General features: G+C 68.5%; 8 protein-coding genes across 8 annotated transcripts; 4 read left to right on the forward strand and 4 right to left on the reverse strand.

Moving 5' to 3' along the window:
* The first annotated feature begins 103 nt into the window (after positions 1-103).
* On the forward strand, positions 104-2362 carry FA09DRAFT_130674 (hypothetical protein). Its single transcript, XM_025739078.1, has 3 exons — positions 104-795; positions 847-995; positions 1053-2362. The coding sequence occupies exons 1-3, from the start codon at positions 194-196 to the stop codon at positions 2204-2206; spliced, it is 1905 nt and encodes a 634-aa protein (XP_025596196.1). The 5' UTR covers positions 104-193; the 3' UTR covers positions 2207-2362.
* FA09DRAFT_331847 (putative PRE3-20S proteasome subunit) lies at positions 2304-3963 on the reverse strand. Its single transcript, XM_025743204.1, has 7 exons — positions 3797-3963; positions 3333-3410; positions 2806-3112; positions 2688-2755; positions 2611-2632; positions 2523-2557; positions 2304-2468 (listed from the first exon to the last, which is right to left on the reverse strand). Exons 1-7 carry the CDS (start codon positions 3845-3847, stop codon positions 2352-2354), a joined length of 678 nt encoding a protein of 225 aa, XP_025596197.1. The 5' UTR covers positions 3848-3963; the 3' UTR covers positions 2304-2351.
* Positions 3964-4211: 248 nt separating this feature from the next.
* Positions 4212-5858, forward strand: FA09DRAFT_311679 (putative CNB1-calcineurin B, regulatory subunit). Its single transcript, XM_025740672.1, has 5 exons — positions 4212-4478; positions 4959-5109; positions 5365-5450; positions 5504-5691; positions 5744-5858. Exons 1-5 carry the CDS (start codon positions 4427-4429, stop codon positions 5792-5794), a joined length of 528 nt encoding a protein of 175 aa, XP_025596198.1. The 5' UTR covers positions 4212-4426; the 3' UTR covers positions 5795-5858.
* Positions 5859-6004: 146 nt separating this feature from the next.
* FA09DRAFT_340855 (hypothetical protein) lies at positions 6005-7594 on the reverse strand (the record flags this gene model as incomplete). The annotated part of the gene is made up of 3 exons (XM_025744367.1): positions 6005-6679; positions 6733-7018; positions 7581-7594. The coding sequence occupies 3 exons, from the start codon at positions 7592-7594 to the stop codon at positions 6005-6007; spliced, it is 975 nt and encodes a 324-aa protein (XP_025596199.1).
* Positions 7588-10017, forward strand: FA09DRAFT_362588 (translation initiation factor eIF-3, subunit D). Its single transcript, XM_025745490.1, has 5 exons — positions 7588-7730; positions 7782-8194; positions 8346-8461; positions 8517-9404; positions 9460-10017. The coding sequence occupies exons 1-5, from the start codon at positions 7631-7633 to the stop codon at positions 9737-9739; spliced, it is 1797 nt and encodes a 598-aa protein (XP_025596200.1). The 5' UTR covers positions 7588-7630; the 3' UTR covers positions 9740-10017.
* Positions 9734-11322, reverse strand: FA09DRAFT_331850 (WD40 repeat-like protein). The gene is made up of 4 exons (XM_025743205.1): positions 10629-11322; positions 10458-10551; positions 10129-10390; positions 9734-10071 (listed from the first exon to the last, which is right to left on the reverse strand). The coding sequence occupies exons 1-4, from the start codon at positions 11298-11300 to the stop codon at positions 9861-9863; spliced, it is 1239 nt and encodes a 412-aa protein (XP_025596201.1). The 5' UTR covers positions 11301-11322; the 3' UTR covers positions 9734-9860.
* Positions 11323-11496: 174 nt separating this feature from the next.
* On the forward strand, positions 11497-15948 carry FA09DRAFT_362590 (hypothetical protein; the record flags this gene model as incomplete). Its single annotated transcript, XM_025745491.1, has 11 exons — positions 11497-12494; positions 12552-12693; positions 12745-13001; positions 13055-14554; positions 14608-14718; positions 14773-14853; positions 14906-15025; positions 15084-15159; positions 15211-15347; positions 15398-15497; positions 15554-15948. Exons 1-11 carry the CDS (start codon positions 11697-11699, stop codon positions 15946-15948), a joined length of 3717 nt encoding a protein of 1238 aa, XP_025596202.1. The 5' UTR covers positions 11497-11696.
* Positions 15798-18238, reverse strand: FA09DRAFT_130965 (hypothetical protein). Its single transcript, XM_025739079.1, has one exon. It carries the CDS (start codon positions 18071-18073, stop codon positions 16043-16045), a length of 2031 nt encoding a protein of 676 aa, XP_025596203.1. The 5' UTR covers positions 18074-18238; the 3' UTR covers positions 15798-16042.
* Positions 18239-18547: the final 309 nt, after the last annotated feature.

The following is an 18547-nucleotide window of genomic DNA, read 5'->3' on the forward strand; positions in this document are numbered from 1 at the left end:
CCTCTTTCCGCATCTCGCGCCTCTCCGCCGGTGTTCCGTCACCTGCCTCGGAAGCTTCGTCTCGTGCCGTCCTTGTTCTTTGCCTCGCCCTCTGCCTTGCCTTGATTAGCCTCCTCACGCTTTCTCTTCTTATCACCCCTTTACTTGCCTTCTTCTCTCGTTGTCGTCGACTTCGACCTTTGACTTTCGCTTTATGCGGTACGTTGGCTTTCTTTCTTCACCCTTGCCTCTCTCTGCCTTGCCGCCCGTGCATTCACCCCACCACAGCCAAGACGCGCTGGTCCGAGCCGGCATGGCAGGCGTGGGCGCCGGCGGACAGCGCAGCAACATGGGCGCCATGGGCGAGAGCATGACGCGGCACACCAGGTCGACCTCGTCGCTGCGCAGCGCCGTGGGTGCGCTGGGCGGCCTTCGCAGCCGCTCGTCTTCCAAATCCCTGCACGAGCGCACTCAGAGTCAGCAGAGCGACTACGGCTCGGGCTCGGGTCATGGCGCACACTCGCGCTCCGCCAGCAGCAGCAACACCTCGCTCGTGCGCACACGCCGGCGCATGACGCCGCCGAGCGAGAAGCCAGAAGGCTCCGCGCCGGCCATCGAGGTATCGAGCCTGCAGCGCGAGCCCTCGTCGTCGTCTTTGCGAGGGCGCAGCGCCCGGGCGCTCCAGACGGCGGCTCAGAATGCGGCCAATCTGGCGCCGTTGCTCTTCACCAGCCAGCACGCTGCGATCGACCAGGATCGCTCGCCAGACGCGCGCGCTGCCGGCTACTACGGCGGCAACTACACAAACGTGGAGATGTGAGCCGGGTCAGATCACGGCACGGGAACACTGCTGACAAACCTGCGCAGTGCTTGGGCGGAAGGAGTGCCCGTTGCTCTGCCATCTGCTCGCTCGCCGCCTGATCATCGTATCGCCGAGCTGTCGCCCTTGGCAAGCTCCCAGCTGCAGGCCGACTCTTCACCGCTCGCGAGCTCTCAGCTGCTGGATGCCTATGACTGTGAGGGCCAGACACAAGCCGCGTCTCTGCTGCGTGCTGACTTGCATGGATGCCCAGTCCTCGACAGCGAGAAGACACCAACAGTCGAAACAGGTCCGTCACCACCACCTAAGGATGCGGCCAAAACGTCGTCGGCGGAGTCCACGCCTCGTCCCTGGGAGACCCGACGCGAGATGGGCGCGGTCAGTGCGCTCATCGCGGACCAGCTGGCCACTGCACGCAAGGCAGCCGGCCTGCAGCCCTTGAATGGACAGAGATGGTCGCCCGACGACAGCAAGTCGACGTCGCCAGAGCCGGCAAACTCGCGCTTCTGGAAGCAGCAGCAGCAGAAGCTCGAGCCGCTCCACCAACAGCGCAAGAGCCTGGCCACGTTCTCACTGCGCCAGGACGGCGAGTCCGGCTTTGAGCTCACGCCCGCCAGCTTTCCCACACCCGTCGAGCAGGACGACGTGGCGCCGCTCAAGAGTGCCCGGCGCTGGGTGCCAGAGGTGGCGGCGCCGTACTCGCCGGGAGCGGACAGCTTCGCCACGACGATCGAAGGCCGCGCTTCGCTGCTCTCCGGGGCACCGACTTCTGCGGGTGCCGCAACTGCAGACGAAACATACCGCCCAGCCTCGTGGCGGCGTCTGCCCGGCAACCGACCGCTCTCGCACGATGGCGTCTCCCCGCGCACGCTCGAAGTGCCCGGCGGACCGCACACGCCAGCGCTCACGCCCCCGCTCGCGCCGGGAGCCGGTCGCGGTCTGCAGCTCTTCAATCGCTTGGGCGCGCAGCAGAAGGCTGCCGAAAGCACGAGAGCCAGGCGTGCTTCCGGCAACCTCGGTCCGGCGCAGCTGGCGCATGACACGCGCCCCAGCATCTCCGTCTTCTCCACCTCGTCCGACGAGGCCTCGCCGCCGCCGCCGACGCCAAAGTCAAGCCGTCTGAGCCGGCCCAAGTCGGCCGGCGGTATGCGCTCGCTCGCGCACGCCAGCTTCTTCGGGCGCCGCATCAGCCCCTCCGAGGTGCCGCTGCGCGAGGCGAGAGAGAAGGGCAAGGCCGCACGGCCGCACGAGCGTTCGCTGCCGCCGCGTCCGCACTCGCAAGGACGCAACTCAGAGGGTCGCCTGGCGGCCGAGCACATTCCGCCCGTGCCAGTGCTGCACGCCGCGCCGGCAGCGGGGGGCAAGCGGCTCTCATGGCGGCGCCGCTCCGACGCCAGCCAGATCTGACGCTTCGAGCCGGGCACACCACTCCAACACTCTCGCTATGACCCGCCACGCCACCTGCCGCCGACTCCGCTCATGAGACCACCTCCACGCCCGTTTGTGCATCAATTATTCACTCATTGCCCATCGCCCTGCGCCGCGTGCCCGTCTAGACGAACTTGTGCGGCACAAAGTCCTTGCCGACGGCGTCTGGCAGGTCGTCGCCCGGCAGGAAGAAGCGCTTGACGCCGCTCTCGGAGATGTCGACCATGCGGATGGTGCCGCCCTGGGCAAGGATGCGTCAGCGGGGTTGTGCAAACAAGGCTGACGCTGTGCTCACTGAAGAGCCGTCTCGCCGCATTGCAAGCGCCAGAGCTGAGAGACGGGGTCAGCGGCGCGTCGTCGGGAAGCAGAGGCGCGAGACTCACCCTCGCGCACAAACTTGAGCGTCTGTGAGGGAGCGCTCGTCAGCAAGTGTCGAGAGCCGCCGGCACATGACACGCACCTCGTCACGACCCCAGCCCTCCTTCCACGTCGCGTCGCAGTAGCCGTAGATGTACGTCGAGCCGGAGCCTGCCGCCACAGGTCAGCACATGCCGTGTACAATGCCACGCCAGACGCACCGCCGATGGCCCACGGCTGCTTGAAGAGGCCGCCGCCGAGCGGCACGTTGTACACGCTGCCGCCACTCCGCTTGTCCCAGCCGGCGACGATGATGCCGGCGCTGAGGCGGTCCTTGTTCGAGTAGCAGATCTCCTGGAAGAGCTGCGCGGCGACGGCGACGCGCGGCGCCTCGTCGTGCTGCACTGAGACCATGCCGAGGTGGTAGGAGACCATGTCGGCCACCGCCTGCGTGTCGGCGGCGGAGCCGGAGCGGCAGCAGTAGATGCGGTCGGAGATGTGCGTGAGCTTGTCCGTCACGCGGTTGGCCTGCGATTGCAGTGTCAGCAGTTGCAGACAAGGCATGCCCTGTGTGCAAGCGAGAGGTCCAGGTGGAGTGCTGGACACAGCTGCTGAAATCTGCGACGTCGGCTGCTGCTGAGGCAAGCCATCGCTATCCACCGAAGCTCTGGTCCTACTCTGCACAACACCCAGCCGCTGCCTCTCCGCTACTGCTGTCCAGCTCCACCCAGCGGGCACGGCCACTCACGATGTACGAGCCCATCGTTGTCCGCGAGTCGGCGCCCATGATGACGCCGCCGTCATACGCGACGGCCATGATCGACGTCTGTAGATCGGCGAAGGGTGTCAGCGCAAGAACACAAGCAAGGCTGGCGGCCTCGATCGGGACGAGAAGCGAACGGCACGCGCGGGCGGCGAGCCTGCCGCTCTTCGCTTGCGGCTCTAGCGCAGCGGCAGCTCCAGCGGGCAGCAACGCTATGCAAGTGCATCGCAGCGGCCAGCATCCTGTTGCGTACAGGGCTGCCCTGCGCGCTGCGCCCTGCCATGCGCTGCAGATCTGCCTCTGGCTTGCGGCGGCACGTCGGGCAGGCCCGCAACATCGCTGCGTGCTGTGCTGGCTGTGCTGCTACGCCTCTGTGCGGCAGGCTGCACACTGCCACCGTCTGTGGCCCTTGTATGCCGCGGCCGCAGCCGGCCTCGTGCGGCACTCACGCCCAGGTCCATCTCGCCGGCCTTGAGGCGGGCCATGTCGAGGGCCTGCATGGCGGGCTGCGTGTGTGGGAGATGCGAGAGGCTGGGCGTACGGGGGAAGATGCGTCACGAGCGCTGCAGGGTGTGCGACTGAGTGTGGCTTGGTGCGGTGTGCCGGCGGGAGAGGGGTGCGGTGCCGGTGGAGTGGAGCGAGGCGTGCCTCTGGCTGCTGAGCTGCAAGCCTCGAGGGAGTGACGCGTCGTCCGTGCGCCGCGAGCCTCAGGGAGCAGCGCGGCGCGGGGAGTCGCACACGCGCGCCGCCAGGAGGCCCAAGCCCACCAGCTCGCACCTCCATAGCATGCTGCCCCTTGCTCCTTCCTGCCTCCACGCCGGCCACCCAACACCTGACGCTCAGCACCCGCAGCCGCATCACACACACGCACCCGCCCGTCCTGCCTGCGCGCCACGACCCTCGCACACGTCCGCCTCACGACCCGCTCCGGCGCCCTCGTCGCCGAGCACTTCACGCCTCACGTCCTTCTCGCACGCGCCGCGCGTCACCCACGCGCACACGCCGCTGCCGCGCCTGCCGCGCCTCGAGCACTTGCACCTCTCTCCTCGCTCGCTGCCGCAGCGCAGCCGCTCGCAGCCATGGGCCAGCAGGGCTCGCAGCTCCTCTCGGAGATCGAGCAGAACTCCAACTGTGAGTGCGGGCTGCGGCGCACAGGCGCGCACGGGCGGTACTCGGGCCGATCAGGGCGATGGCTGGGCCGGTAGAGGACGCATGCTGGTGGAACTGCCGGATGGGGCAGGCGGAGCAGCTGGCATGTTGGCCAGCGCCGAGCTGCGCAGGAACGCGTTGGCGCCGGGCCGCTGGTCAGCCATACACTGCTTGTGCGAGAGCATCACACCGCCAGAGCTCCTGGCTTCCGCCTGGCTGTGCCGAGCCGCATACGCACTGCGGCTGCGAGACTGCTGCTAGAGCTACGCTGTGTGCCAAGCAGTGCGCTCGAGTGTGCAAATTGCAGCTGGAGTGGGGCTCGAGCGCACAGTGACAGCGCGGCGAGACAGCACCGAAGAGGCGCAGCGCAATCTGCGCTCGCACCACGAGGGGCGTTGGACACGCATGCGTGCGCGCTGCATGAAGTGTGTCGCCACAGTCTGCTCACCCCATTCCCGGCAGTCTCCGGTCCCGAGATCAACCGTCTCAAGAAACGCTTCATGAAGCTGGATCGCGACGGCAGCGGCAGCATTGACAAGGACGAGTTCCTGCAGATCCCCGCCATCGCAAATAACCCGCTGGCGCTGCGGATGATTGCCATCTTCGACGAGGAGTGAGTGGCGGCGAGTGGGATGGAGAGCGCGCGTGAGGAGGCGGGCTGCGGGAGCGCGCACCAGAGTAGTCAGGAGGGAGAGCAGTGGAGGCCGAGGCTGGCTATCACTGCGGAAAGTGCGCTGAGGGCGCAGGTGCCGCGCTCTTGGAAGCCTGCGAGCGCTGGATGCAGCACATATCCTCCCGCGCATGTTGAGTCGAGCGCATCGTCGCACGATTGCCTCTCCTGGTCATTTGCTCACACCACGGCCCGCAGCGGAGGCGGCACTGTCGACTTCCAGGAGTTTGTCGCCGGCCTGAGCGCGTTCAGCAACCAAGGGTCACGCGAGGAGAAGCTGCGGTGTGAGTGTCCCTGCCGCGCGAGGCGCCCGCCAGCATGCTCACCCTCCCGCCAGTCGCGTTCAAGGTGTACGACATGGACCGCGACGGCGCCATCTCCAACGGCGAGCTCTTCCTCGTGCTCAAGATGATGGTCGGCAACAACCTCAAGGACCAGCAGCTGCAGCAGATCGTCGACAAGACGATCATGGAGGCCGACAAGGACGGCGATGGCAAGCTCGACTTTGCCGAGTTCCAGGAGATGGTGAGCGCGGCAAGCGCGGCTGTGCTGGGCGGTGCTGATGCGTCTTGCACAGGTGGCCAACACAGATATCGCACGGCAGCTCACGCTCGAGGACTTGTTCTGACGGCCCGCGGTGCCGCCGCCGCCCACAACGGAAGCGGGAATGAGACGTCTTGCTGCATGCTGCTCATGAGTGAAGGAAGGCGAGCGCCGCAGCGAGGGTGACATGGGCGAGACAGGGTGACTGGACTACAGCGGACCGAGGGCACACTGGCGGCGTGGAGCAGGAGGGAGGCGGCGAGGCGCAAGCCGGGCTACGTCTTGGCCGTCCAGCTCAATCGTCGTCCTCCTCCTCCGATGTGCCGCTGGCGAGCTCAATGTCGGTGTCGTCTGCAAACCGCTCAGCAGCAGCGCGCTTAGCGGCGGTGCCCGTGGCAGGCCGAGGAGCCGCGCCAGAGCCCGAGGCCGAGCTACTAGAGCGGGAGCTCACGGCGAGTCGAGGTGCCGAGCCCGAGCTGTGGCGCGAGGCGGACCGAGGTGCCGTGCCCGCGCCCGAGGCGAGTCGAGGTGCTGAGCCAGAGCGCGAGGCAGAACGGTGCGACGAGCCGCTCGAGGCGGACGTGGAGCGCATGGCCGAGGCGCTGGAACGCGAGGCAGCGTGCATGGCCGAGCTGCTGGAGCGCGGCGGCGCAGCCTTTGCGCTCTGCGCCGCAGACTGCCGGCGCTGCTCGGCGGCAGCCTTGGCCCAAGGAGCTGCGTCTGCCTCGGGCGTCGCGGGCACCAGCACCTTGGCCTGCGTGGCCGGAGGGGTCTGCGGCGCGGCGGTGTCGGACGTCTCGCTCTCGGAGAGCAGCCTCTCCACGACAGACGCATCCGAGCCCTCCTCTTCCTCCTCATCTGCTGCGGCTGCAGCCTCGGCGGCCAGCTTGTCGTAGCGCGCCTGCTCGTGCTTGAAAAGCGGGATGCGTGCGTGTGCCTCCTCGGCAGGACCGCCCTTGTGGCGGTACAGCTGCATCGGCGGCGTCAGCGCAGTCGAGCGCACGCATGCAGACCCGCCCGCACCTTGCCGTCGACGCGCCACGGCGCCTTGTACGCGCCACGCTTGGTCTGCGTGCGGGTCGAGTGACGACTGCCCGACGGCTCGCGCTCGTCATTCTCCTCGTCGCTGTCGCGGCGTGCGCGCTTCTTGCTGCCTTTGCTGCCCTTGCCCTTTGCGCCTTTCTTGCGCTTCGATCTCGAGCTCGTCGGCTCCTCCTCGTCGGCGTCGTAGCCGCGCAGCTCCTTGCGGCGGCGTGCAGAGTTGACAGAGGTGCCGTCGGGGCGGTGCTGCGGCGCGTACGAGATGTGCCTGGCGCAGGCGCACGGAGAGCGCGTCAGCCGGCGCAGCCGAGCGACACCCTCACGGCCACACTCACGGCCGTGGGCGCAGGGAGCTGCGCGGCTGAGCCGGCGCCTGGCTGCCGCCGGAGGACGCAGGCATGTGCGAGTGATGGCGCAGAGGGGCAGATGGAGGTGGCAGGCAGCGGCCAGCGTGCGCGATGCGGGCGTGATCCAGACGTCGTGCCCGCCGCGCGCTCGGACCACGCTTCGGCCCAGCGCGGCCGTCGAGAGCGGGCCCGCTATCTTCCGCATCGAGGGCAAGCCGCAGCCTGCCGCTCTGAGCGCAAGGCAGGCGCTCTGCGGCCGCCTGCCTGCGTGTTGTGTAGCCCGATTAGGAGTTAGAGTGCGAGGCGGTGCTGCCCGGACGTGTGAGAGCGGCGTGAGCCAGCACACGCGCCGTGGGAGCAGGCGCGCCCATCACGTGGGCGACTACAACCCCGGCTCAAGCTCGGCTTCAGCGGCGGTTGTATTGCCCGCTGCGCTGCACCTCGCACACGCTTTCTTCTCGCGCGGCAGCGCAGCGGCGACACGGACAAGGACGCATCGGCCGCCGCCTCGCCTGCTCCCACCACATCACACCATGGCCTCCTTCACCCTGCCCGCGCTCGCAGAGACGCCCGACGCATGGGGCCCGCCCGCCGAGCCGTCGGGCTCGCACAGCGTGCTGCCGCCCGACTTTGGTGCGTGCCGCGTGTGCACCCCGGTCGTGCCTGGCTAACCTGCTCCTGCAGAGGGCATCCCCTTCGTGCCCTTCGCCAAGTCCGACAAGATCGGCCGCATCGCCGACTGGAACGCCACGAGCGACAACGCCAGCGTCGCCGGCGACCGCGGGCGCGGCGGCCGCAGCGGCCGCGGTGGCCGCGACGGCGGCGCACAGAGCTACGGCGCCGGCGCGGCCGCCTCGACGTTCGCCTACTTCCACGGCGACGACGAGGCCACCTTCTCCGTCGTCGACAACGCCAAGGCGGCGCCGCGCGGCCGTGGCGGTCTGGCGAGCTTCTCGCGCGGCCGCGGCCGCGGCGGTGCCCGTGGCGGCGCTCGCGGTGCGGCGCCCACACGCGGCGGTGCCCGGGGCACAGGTCGGGGCGGCGTGGCGGCGCGCGGCGGTGCTGCACGGAGGGGCGGCTGGAAGGACTGGGACAAGGTGAGTGCAGAGTGGCGAGTGCATGATGCTTGGGAGGCGAGGCATAGGAGCGGCGTAGAGATGCGGGCAAGGACTTGCATCTGTGCACGCCTTTGCGCCCGCTCTGCCTCTCTACTCGACCCTCTCGCGCACATGGCTGACCCATGTGCAGCCGCAACGCGTGCGTGACCCGTCCGTCGACGTGGGCGCCGAGTGGGAGCAGCTCGAGGAGATCGACTTCAGCCGCCTCAGCAAGCTGCGTCTCGAGGTGGGCGAGCCGACGGAGATGTGAGTAGCTCTGCCGCCGGCACATGCTCTGCAATGCTCACCGCATCCCTTGCAGCTCCGCACACGGCACGCTGTACGAGTACGACCGTGCCTACGACCGCATCTCGTCGGTGCGCTTCGAGAAGCCGCTGCAGCCGCTCGACCGCGTGCGCTACAACCCCACCACCCACGACGACCCCATCCTCCTCGACGAGGCTGCCAAGCCCGCACAGGCCGGCGCCGACGGCACTGCCGCGCCCGTGCGCATCTTCGCCACCGACTCCATCCTTGCGCTGCTCATGACGGCCAACCGCTCGCTCTACCCGTGGGACGTCGTCGTGACCGTCGACCCCGTCGGCAACATCTTCCTCGACAAGCGCGACGGCGGCGCCTTTGACTTTGTCTCGGTCAACGAGAACGCCGCCGACCCGCCGCTGGACGCCAACGAGGCGGCCGCGCTGGCCGACGGCAAGGACGCCAAGAGCGCCACGGCCGTCAACAGCATCAACACGCCGGGCAACCTCAGCCTCGAGGCCACGTTTATCAACCAGAACTTCGCCTTCCAGGTCGTCAACGAGAAGAAGAGCAAGCAGCTGCCCGGCGGCCCGAACCCGTTCTACGACGCCGCCGCCGAGACGGACACGCTGGCGTCGTGCGGCTACCGCTACCGCAAGTGGGACGTCTCGTCGTCGGCCGACGAGCCCGTCGAGATCTACGTGCGCACGGAGGTCGATGCGCTGCTGCCGCCGGCGAGCAAGGGCGCCGCGCCGCAGTACATCACCATCAAGACGCTCAACGAGTTCGACTCGCGTGCTCAGGGTGCCGGCGGCGCGCCCGACTGGCGCTCGAAGCTCGACGCGCAGCGCGGTGCTGTCGTGGCGACCGAGATGAAGAACAACAGCGCCAAGCTGGCTCGCTTCGCTGTGCAGAGCATCCTTGCCGGTGCCGACAACATGAAGATGGGGTGAGCCTGCTTAATCCGAGCGCAACCACGCAGCCGCTGACACTCCGCTGCGCAGCTACATCTCGCGCGCCAACGCCCGCGACGCCTCGCGCCATGTCATCCTCGGCACGCAGTGGTATAAGCCGCGCGAGTTTGCCGCCCAGATCAACGTCAACCTCGCCAACGGCTGGGGCATCGTGCGCACGATTGCCGACCTGGCGCGCAAGGCGACGGCCGAGCCGGGCATGACGAGCAAGTTTGTGCTCATGAAGGACCCGAACAAGCAGGTGCTGCGCTTCTACCGCGTGCCCGCGACGTGGGGCACCGAGGACGACGAGGAGCTCGGCGAGGAGTAGACGCTGCGACGACGAGTCAGGCACCACTGCTGGCCGCGCCTCTGTGCTTCTCTATTCGCCCCCACCACCCAAAATGGACCGCCGTTGTCTGATCGTTGAGTTGTGTGCATTGCGTGGCACATCAGTCGGCGGCGCCCAGGCCCGTGCCGGCGGCGCGGTACCAGCGCACCTCGCCCGACTCGCTCCCGCTGACGAGCATGGCGGTGCTCGGCGGCAGGCCGGCCAGCGGCGGCGTCCACACGCACGCCCAGATGCGCGGCCCCTCGCGCAGTGTCGCCACGCATGTGCGCCCGGCACGCGTGTCGTACAGCCGCAGCGCTCCGTCGGTGCTTCTGTGAGAGGCCAGGGTGTGAGCTAGCTGCGCGTAAAAGACCTAGCAGGGCACGCACGAAGTGGCCAGCAGGGGCCCAGCGCTGGCGCCCGTGACCCAGCCTGGATGCCGCAAGCAGGCCACCGTGGCACCCGCCGCGATGCCGGCTGCCTCGGCCGGCGCTGCGTCTTGCGCTGCCGCTGCGGAGGCGGCGCTGCGCTCGAGGCTGCGCACGTCGTGGATGGTGAGCGTGCGGTCCTCGGAGCAGACGTGCAGATGGTCGCGCTCGGCGCCGACGTGCGGCGCGGAGAAGGAGAGCGAGCGGATGGGCAATGCGTGGTCTGTTCGAGCGGTGCAGAAGATCAGACGCCTGCTGTCGGCGAATGCAGCGCACATCTTGGCACGCACCTGCAAACGTCGCCAGCAGACGTCCCGAGGCGACAGCATGCACCAGCAGGAGGCCGGTGGACGTGCCCGACGCGAGCAGCTCACCGCTCGGGCTCTGTGGCAGCGGGTGTGAGCGAGCTACTGCAGCGCACGAGAGTGCCTGGCCGCACGTCCTTTGTGCAGCCGACTCACGAATGCCACGCACGTCGCCATCTCCGTCGACGCGCCCTTGCCTCCGCGGCTTGCCCCTGCCTGCGCGTCTGGTGCATCGCACATGCGCTGCAGCGTTCCAAAGTCTTCCGGCGCAGCACTGCACAGCGCCACACGTGGCCCGGCGCCGACGGCGGCCAGCAGCGGCTGCGTCGGATGCAGGGCCACGACGTGTGCCTCGAGGTGTGGCGCCAGCGTGGGCACGGCGGCGAGAGCACGCAGCAGCGTCGGCGCATCCGACGACGACGGCGAGGCGCTCTCGGCGCTTTCCGGCTGTGCCTCGAGGGCTGCGGCGCGCTCGGCCGCCTGGGCGACGGCGGCGAGGTCGAGCTGCCAGAGCGCCACGCTGCCGTCTGCGGCGACGCTGAGCACGCGCTCGCCGGCGACGGCGACGGCAAAGACGCCAATGCCGCTGCCTGCGCTGCTGCTGCTGCTGCTGCCTGTATCGCCGTTGCTGCTGCTGGCACCGTTGCTGCTGTGTGCATGTGCAGCCAGACAGGCGGCGCTGCCCGACGGCAGCGGAGCGAGCAGGCGCAGCTCGCCGGCCGCGCCCGCTGCGAGCACGGCGGTGGGCCCGGCGTCGAGCGGCAGCGGCTGCACGGCCCACACTGGCGCGCCCGGCGGCGAGGCGGCGGCGAGAAGGTAGGAGGCCATGCTGCGGAGCAAGGCACTGCTGTGCGGCCGGCGAGTCGATTGCGGATGAGGGTGTGAGGCGAAGCGTGCTGACTTGGCCGCGAAGAAGAAGCGGCAAGTGGAGCAGCGCGCGCTGTTCCCACGCTGCATCTCGAGGCCCCCGAGCCGCATGCGCCGTCTAGTCTGTGCGCCGTGCACGCCTCGCTCCCGACCGTCACTCCACTCCACACGCTGCCGCATCCTTCAGCACCGCCTCTCACTCCACTCGCATCGCCGTGGACACCCGCGCGTACCAGTATCTCACGTCTGGATCGTCATCCGCAGCCGCCTGCTTGCGAGCCGCCGGCTGCATCGACACTGTCGCCGGCGCGCGTGGCTCTCGGTGCACGCTCTCCCTCGCGCGGCGCGCCGTCCGCCATGTCGCAGCCAAGCACGCCGCCTCGATCGCCTGCCGCGCCCGCAGAGCCGTCGAGCGACACCTCGCCGCGCGCACTCCTGGCGCAGACGGCCCGCCTGGCGGCGCGAGGTGCCATTCCGCACGTTGCCGCCGCCGAGTCGCCGACGCAGGAGCTTACGCCCAGCTCGGCGGCGCTGCCGAGCCCAGCGCACGATGAGGCAGCGCCCCAGTTGCAATCTCCGCAGCAGCTCGTGCCCTCCGCTCCGGACGCCGATGCGGCGTCCGCTGCGCCGCTCGACGCCGACAGCGGTGAGGCACCGGGCGACCTCAGCCTCGACGACGGCGTGCATGGCGAGCTCGAGGCCGAGGTGGACGACGATGCCGCATCTGGCTCCGTCTCGCGCTCAGGCACGCTGCCGCCGCCGGCCGAGGGCGAGAGCAGCGACTCGACTGCCCGCCGTGCGCTCGCACAGCGCACCGCAGAATCCGAGGCGCAGGAGCGCGAGCGTGTCCAGCGCGAGAAGGAGGCCGTGGACCGGGCGTTGCATGCAGTCGTCGGCAGTGCCATTGGCAAAGGCGACAGCGCCGACGAGCGAAAAGCTCAAGGTTCTGAAGCGACGGATACCGAAGGAAGACATCCAGAAGGGCTGCCGGGTCACGAGCCGGATGCGCCCGCAGACGACGAGGTGGCAGAAGACACTGAGTCAGAAGAGGCCGAGGAAGAGCCGCATCTGAAGTACTCGCGGCTCAAGAACGGCGCAGCGGAGGTGCTGCTCAAGGACAGTGCCAGCGCCATGGCTGTCTCCGACCGTGTCGTGGTGAGTGCAGACCCTAGTCAGCGTCGTAGTCCGGCGGGCTGAACCTCTGTATCGCAGGCCATGGGCACACATGCCGGCCACGTGCACATCCTCGACGAGCAGGGCAACCGCATCGGCGGCTGGAAGGCGCACTCTGCATCAGTGCTCGACCTGCACGTCGACGACTCAAACGAGTTCGTGGGCAGCGCTGGCATGGATGGTGAGCTCAAGACGCCACGTACAGCCTGAACCGCACGCTGACGCCGCTCAGGCATCGTCTCCATTCGTGGCCTGTCCTCTGCGGAGGTGTACAATTTCGATCTCGCGCGACCAGTGCGGAGCTTGGCGCTTGAGCCAAGCTTCGGACGCCGCTCGTCTCGCGCCTTCGTCTGCGGCGGTATGGCGGGCACGCTCGTGCTGCGCGAGAAGAGCTGGTTCGGCCATCGCGAGACGGTGCTGCACCAGGGCGAGGGCGCCATCTCGACCATCCAGTGGCGCGGCAACTTGATAGCCTGGAGCAACGAGAAGGTATGAGCAGCTTCACGCGCATCAGAGTACGCTTGGCTGACGCATGTTCGCAGGGTGTGCGCATCTACGACAACGCCTCGAAGCAGCGCATCACCTTCATCTCGCCGCCGTCGACCGACGGTCGCGCCGATCTGTTCCGCTGCAGCCTGGTCTGGCAGGATGACGCGACGCTCTTGATCGCGTGGGCAGACCACATCAAGATCGCGAAAGTCCGCACTCGGAATCGGGGCGCTGGCACTGCAAGCTCGAAGAGCTCAACTTCATCCGCAGGAGCGTCTGCAGCCATTGCGCAGCTCAGTGCTGCTGCAGGTGGTGCCGCCGCTCAGCTCTACGTCGAGATCACCTCCATCTTCAAGCTCGACTGCATGATCAGCGGCATTGCGCCGCACGGGCGCGACTATCTCGTTCTCGCGTACATTTCAGCGACAGCCGAGGGCGACGGAGACGCAGAGGCCCAACATCGCCGCAGAGAAGGCTTGCAGCCCGAGCTGCGCATCATCAGTCACGTCGGCGAGGAGCTCAGCTCCGACGTGCTGAGCCTACAGAATGTGGCGCGCTTCGGATGCAACGACTATCTCCTGGTGCCGTCGGCCGATGCGGCACTTGCCGGCGCTCGTGCTCTCCAGACGCCCGCCAAGGGCAGTGCGAACGGCACGTCAGCACGCGTAGCCGAACTGGCCGACGGAGAATACTTCTACATCGTCTCGCCGCGGGACGTCGTCATTGCGCGACGGCGGGACGCCAAGGACGCAGTGGACTGGCTGCTGGAGAGACAGCGCTACGCCGAAGCGCTCGAGCGCATCGACGCCATGTCGCCACCAGCCGTCGTCGCTGCGGGCTTCGACAAGGCTGTCATCGGGCGCAAATACGTCTTCTGGCTGGTGCAGGAGGCGCGCGAGTACGCCAAGGCGGCGCGCGTCGCCGCCGAGCACCTGGGACTCGACGCGCAGGCCTGGGAGGACCTCGTCTTCCTCTTCGTCGAGAAGAGCCGACTGGGGACAATCATTCCCTATGTGCCGACGCGCGAGCCTGTTCTGAACGGGCTCGTCTACGACATGATCCTGGCGCACTTCCTGCGCGCTGACCCTGCCGTGCTGCTATCGACGCTGAAGCGCTGGCCGAACGACATCTACAGCTACTCCGCCGTCGTACTTGCCATCGAGGACCGGCTCGAGCGCGACGGCAGCGCAGGACTAACAGCCGGCGCCACGGCAAACGGCCCTGTCCTGATGGAGTGCCTCGTCGAGCTCTTTCTCGCCCACCGCCAGCCGGGCCGCGCACTGCCTTACTTTCTGCGGCTACGACGGCCAGGCGTATTCGATCTCATCCGCGACCACAACCTTTTCACCGCGGTGCAGGACCAAGCACTGCTTCTCGTGCAGTTCGAGGAGGAGCTCGACGAGCCCAAGGCGCCCACCAGCTCGCAAGCTACGCTACGCCCGCCTGCGATGGCACGTCGCACGACCTCCTTCCGCGCCTCCCACGTTGAGCCGGTGTCCAGCAAGCACGGCGCAGCGATCGACCTTCTCGTTGACCACACGCATTCCATCCCGGTACGTCAAGGGCGCAGCTCTCGTCGCGCTCTCAAGCTCACATCGCTATGCAGATCCACCGCGTCGTCGCGCAGCTCAGCGAGTCGCCGCGCCACCTGCACAAGTACCTCGACGCCCTCTTCGACCGGGATCCGCAGCTCACCGTCGAGTTCTCGAACATCCAAGTGCGTACGCCCGCCGAGCTGTCTCGGTCTCTTGCTGACGCTGCCGAACTCCAGGTCAAGCTGTACGCCGATTACGACTACGAGAAGCTGATGCCGTATCTGCGTGCCATGAGCAGCTACTACTCGTTCGAGGACGTGAGTAGCAGGCGTTGTCGAGCGCCGCACATAGCTGACGCAGGATGCACAGGCGTACAACGTCTGCAAGGAGCGAGATCTGGTGCCGGAGATGGTCTTCCTGCTGGGCCGCGTCGGCGACAACAAGAAGGCGCTGAACCTCATCATCTCGCGGCTTGGCGATGTCGAACGGGTGAGCCGCGCCGAAGCGCGTTCACCTGCCGCCCCGCTGACCCTGTCCGTCCCGCCAGGCGATCGACTTCGCCAAGGAGCAGAACGACGACGAGCTCTGGGAGGATCTGCTCAAGTACTCGGAGACCAAGCCTGGTGAGACACGCAGGTCGCACGTCCTCTCGCGCCATGCTCACGCCATTGCAGCTTTCATCCGTGGCCTGCTCGAGAACGTCGGCGCCGAGATCGACCCGATCCGGCTCATCCGCCGCATCAAGAACGGCCTCGAGATTCCAGGCCTCAAGCCGGCGCTCATCAAGATCCTGTCGGACTTCAACCTGCAGGTGAGCATCCAGCGAGCGCCCTTCGACTCAACCCTTCTGACGCGTCGCAGATCTCGCTCTTGGAGGGCTCTGCCGCGATCCTCTACCACGACGGACGCAACCTGTCGCACGACTTGCACGTTTGCCAGACGCAGGCTCACTACTGTGACGGTGAGTTTGGACGCTCTCGCCGCGACGCACGCACTGACGACTGCCCTTTGCTGCAGACCGCTCCGTCTGCTCAGCATGCAGCGAGCCGCTTTTCACCCAGCCGCTCGACACATTCAGCGCTGCGCGCGCACGCCCGGCGCCGGGCGTCTTCTTCCTGTGCCGGCACGCCTTCCACCTCACCTGCCTCGTGCCCGCCGCAAACGTGCCGCGAGCAACGGCCAAGTTGCCAGGCGCAGGCAACGCGCCACTGCCGCCGCTGTCGCTCAGTGCCACCCAGGCGTACGCCAAGGCGGGCGCCGTGGGTGCCGACAGCATCTACGGGCCCGCTCGCCGCGCCGACGAAGCCGCAGCAGCGCTGACGCGCAAGATGACCTACAAGGCACGCCTGCGCGTCGTCCTGCGTGCCGGCTGTCCGGAGTGCCGGCGCAAGAACTCGGAACGCTTCGCATGATGGCCCGCGCATCTTCGTCATCTTCGTCATCGACACCTCCTACAGACACACAGCACGACTCTCTTCACCCGCATCTGTATTCTACCCGCATATCTCACATGCCGCCTGGCATCGTCGACTTGCCGCTGCGTGTGCGGATGCCCGCCTCGAGCTCCTCTTCGTTCTCCTCGGCCGCCTCGGCCATGCTCGTGTCGGCCTTGGCCTTTGTGCTGGTGGCGCGTCGGCGTGCGGGAGTGCGCGTCTTGCCTGGCGTGTCGGCTGCCGGCGTGGTGCCTCGCGCTCGCAGCGAGCGCATCGACACGGACGGCGCCATCGTGCTGGCGGCCGCCTCTTCGGGCTCGACGCTGAGGCGCGCGCTGCGCCGCACAGCCGCAGGCTTGCCGGCGCCGCCGCGTGTCCGGCGCACGGGCGTCTCGAGCAGCTCGCCGACGGTATCGCCAGCGTCCTGCTCTGCCTCGGCATTGCTCACGCTAAGCACGCTCTGCGAGCGCGTGGCGCGCTGGGTGCGAGAGCTGCTGGCGATGGCTCTTGTGCTGACTGGACGGCTCATGGTCCTCTGCGGCGCACTCTCGCCGTCGGAGCCCGCTTCGGATCCGAGATCGGCGGTGCGCGACCTCGTGTTGCGCTTCATCGGCTGCTTCGTGGCCGGCGGTGCGGACGGCTCGCGTGTGCGCCGCGTCGGCGCCCGTGGCTTTGACGGCGTCTCAGCCTCGGCCATGGTCGCGTCCTGCGCCTCTGGGAAGCCGCCTGGAACGCTCTCGTGCCCAGCCTCGGACTCCTGCTCCTTGATCTGCTCAGTCCGCTTGGCAGGCGCCGCCTGCCTTGCGCGCCCCTGGCGGCGAGTCACAGCCGGGCTCGGCACTCCCGTGTCACCCTCGAGCATCTCCGTGTCTGCGTTTGCGGCGCCGGACGCCTCTTGCGATGGCGAGCCCTGCGCTCTGCCAGCTTCGTAGCGCGCCTCGTATCTCCTTGGTGCAGGCGCAAACGCACTGTTCTGCCCAAGCGGCGTCGGCGTCGAGGCCGCGTTGGCAGGCGGTGCGCTGCTTTGCGAGGCACTGGCGACCTGTCGTGCAAAGGGGCTCGACGACGCATATCCCGCTGTCGCGCTGCTGGGCAGCAGCCGTGGCGGGCCGGCAAAGGGCGACTGCGACATGAGCGCGGTCGGCTTCTGAGGCGTCGTGCTAACAGGGGCCGGGCGCGAAGCTGCTGGCGATGCGCTTCGTGGGCTGCCGCTGATGCCGGCTGCAAAGGACGCCGCGTACGGTCGCTTGGGTGCCGCGCCTCCGAGATCGCTAGCCAGCTCAGCGCTTGCGGGCTCGGTTGCATCGCCGTCCGGGCGCTGACGAGCCAAGAAGCCAGGCAGCGCGGCAGGAGAAGCAGAAGCGCCTGCAGGCACGGCGCCGCGAGGTGCTGGCGAAGCCGGACTGAGGCGGCCAGTCAGCGAGGCACGGCTTTGCAGGCGCCGTGGCGATCCGTTGCTGGTCGGGCTGGCGCGCACAACTGCGTGGAGCAGGGCACCGAGAGGATCGGCGGCATGCGAAGCGGCGCGAGGGCTCTCGAGCGCGCCCGGTGGCTTGCGAAGCGCCACGGACGCAGAGAGCGGCTCAGGCGCCGCACGTGCGGGCTGCGCGTCCACCTGCTCCCACGACATGGCCAGATCGCCGCCGGCCGCCGACTCGGGCGATGCTGCGGCCTCGAGATTGATATCGAGCAGAGCACGCTGCACCTCGGGCAGCACTGCCCGCGCGCCCTCGATCATGCGCCGGCGTGCCTCGCGCAGCTGCCGAGCGCGTGCAGCATCGGCGGCGTACTCGGGCAGCGGTGCCGCGTCGGCGAGGCGCACGGCAGCCAGGTACGAGCCGGCGTTGATGTAGCGCACCAGCAGCACGTCCAGAGCCGCCGCAGCGGCACCAGGCGCGAGTGCGGGCGGCGAGGCGGTGACAAAGTCGTGCAGGAATGTCTCGTCGGCGTCGGTCAGCGGCAGCGCCACGAGTGCCGCGACAGCAGTGGTCTGGGCCTCGGCTGCAGCGGGTAGCATGGTAAGCGGCGGCACGACTGCTGCGCCGTCGCCTGAGGACTCACGCTCGAAGCAGAAGGAAAGCAGACGCGCCTTGCAGCGGGCCATGAGCGCCAGCTCGGCGTCAGTGGGCGCGCCGAGGCCAAGCTCGCTGGCGCGGCGCCAGGCAGCGGCCAGGCCGTGCACGTGCGCCACCGCCAGCACGTCGCTCTCGACGGCGTGCTCCTCCTCGGCCGCGAGCTCGCTGCCAGGCTCGGCGGCGAGCTGCTGCGGCGGCGGCGTGGCAGTGAGGCGGCGCAGCGCCAGCAGCAGCGCGGCACGCTCGGCCGGCGGCGGAGCGAGCGGCGAGAGCGGCGAGAAGGCACGCAGTAGCGCCGGGCGGAAGTCGGCCTGTGCCAGGTACGGCAGTGCGTCCTGCCAGCGGGCGCGTCAGCTCCCATGCCTGCCGCATCACATCGCTGCCGCTCACCTTGTACATGCCGTGGTCGACGTACCAGTAGCCCTGCACGGCCTCGCGGAACTTGCGCGGCAGGCCGGTGCGGCGCGCAAACGCCGCTGCCCGGCCGCGCAGCTCGGTGCGCT

The sequence above is a fragment of the Tilletiopsis washingtonensis genome (assembly GCF_003144115.1).
Source record: "Tilletiopsis washingtonensis strain MCA 4186 unplaced genomic scaffold FA09scaffold_20, whole genome shotgun sequence".
NCBI classification, from domain to species: Eukaryota; Fungi; Basidiomycota; class Exobasidiomycetes; order Entylomatales; genus Tilletiopsis; species Tilletiopsis washingtonensis.

Bases quoted from the DNA above. Each gene is read 5' to 3' on its own strand.
- FA09DRAFT_362588 (XM_025745490.1), top strand. From the start codon at position 7,631: ATGGCCTCCTTCACCCTGCCCGCGCTCGCAGAGACGCCCGACGCATGG. The intron at 8,462-8,516 runs GTGAGTAGCTCT...CATCCCTTGCAG, and splicing joins GTGGGCGAGCCGACGGAGAT to CTCCGCACACGGCACGCTGT. The intron at 9,405-9,459 runs GTGAGCCTGCTT...TCCGCTGCGCAG, and splicing joins GCCGACAACATGAAGATGGG to CTACATCTCGCGCGCCAACG.
- FA09DRAFT_130674 (XM_025739078.1), top strand. From the start codon at position 194: ATGCGGTACGTTGGCTTTCTTTCTTCACCCTTGCCTCTCTCTGCCTTG. The intron at 796-846 runs GTGAGCCGGGTC...AAACCTGCGCAG, and splicing joins AACTACACAAACGTGGAGAT to TGCTTGGGCGGAAGGAGTGC. The intron at 996-1,052 runs GTGAGGGCCAGA...ATGGATGCCCAG, and splicing joins GCTGCTGGATGCCTATGACT to TCCTCGACAGCGAGAAGACA.
- FA09DRAFT_331847 (XM_025743204.1), bottom strand. From the start codon at position 3,847: ATGCAGGCCCTCGACATGGCCCGCCTCAAGGCCGGCGAGATGGACCTG. The intron at 2,756-2,805 runs GTGCGTCTGGCG...CTGTGGCGGCAG, and splicing joins GCAGCCGTGGGCCATCGGCG to GCTCCGGCTCGACGTACATC. The intron at 2,558-2,610 runs GTGAGTCTCGCG...CCCGTCTCTCAG, and splicing joins GCTCAAGTTTGTGCGCGAGG to CTCTGGCGCTTGCAATGCGG.
- FA09DRAFT_130965 (XM_025739079.1), bottom strand. From the start codon at position 18,073: ATGGCCCGCTGCAAGGCGCGTCTGCTTTCCTTCTGCTTCGAGCGTGAG.
- FA09DRAFT_311679 (XM_025740672.1), top strand. From the start codon at position 4,427: ATGGGCCAGCAGGGCTCGCAGCTCCTCTCGGAGATCGAGCAGAACTCC. The intron at 4,479-4,958 runs GTGAGTGCGGGC...CATTCCCGGCAG, and splicing joins GATCGAGCAGAACTCCAACT to TCTCCGGTCCCGAGATCAAC. The intron at 5,451-5,503 runs GTGAGTGTCCCT...CCCTCCCGCCAG, and splicing joins ACGCGAGGAGAAGCTGCGGT to TCGCGTTCAAGGTGTACGAC.
- FA09DRAFT_331850 (XM_025743205.1), bottom strand. From the start codon at position 11,300: ATGGCCTCCTACCTTCTCGCCGCCGCCTCGCCGCCGGGCGCGCCAGTG. The intron at 10,552-10,628 runs GTGAGTCGGCTG...CCGCTGCCACAG, and splicing joins TGGCGACGTGCGTGGCATTC to AGCCCGAGCGGTGAGCTGCT. The intron at 10,391-10,457 runs GTGCGTGCCAAG...CCGCTCGAACAG, and splicing joins TCTGCTGGCGACGTTTGCAG to ACCACGCATTGCCCATCCGC.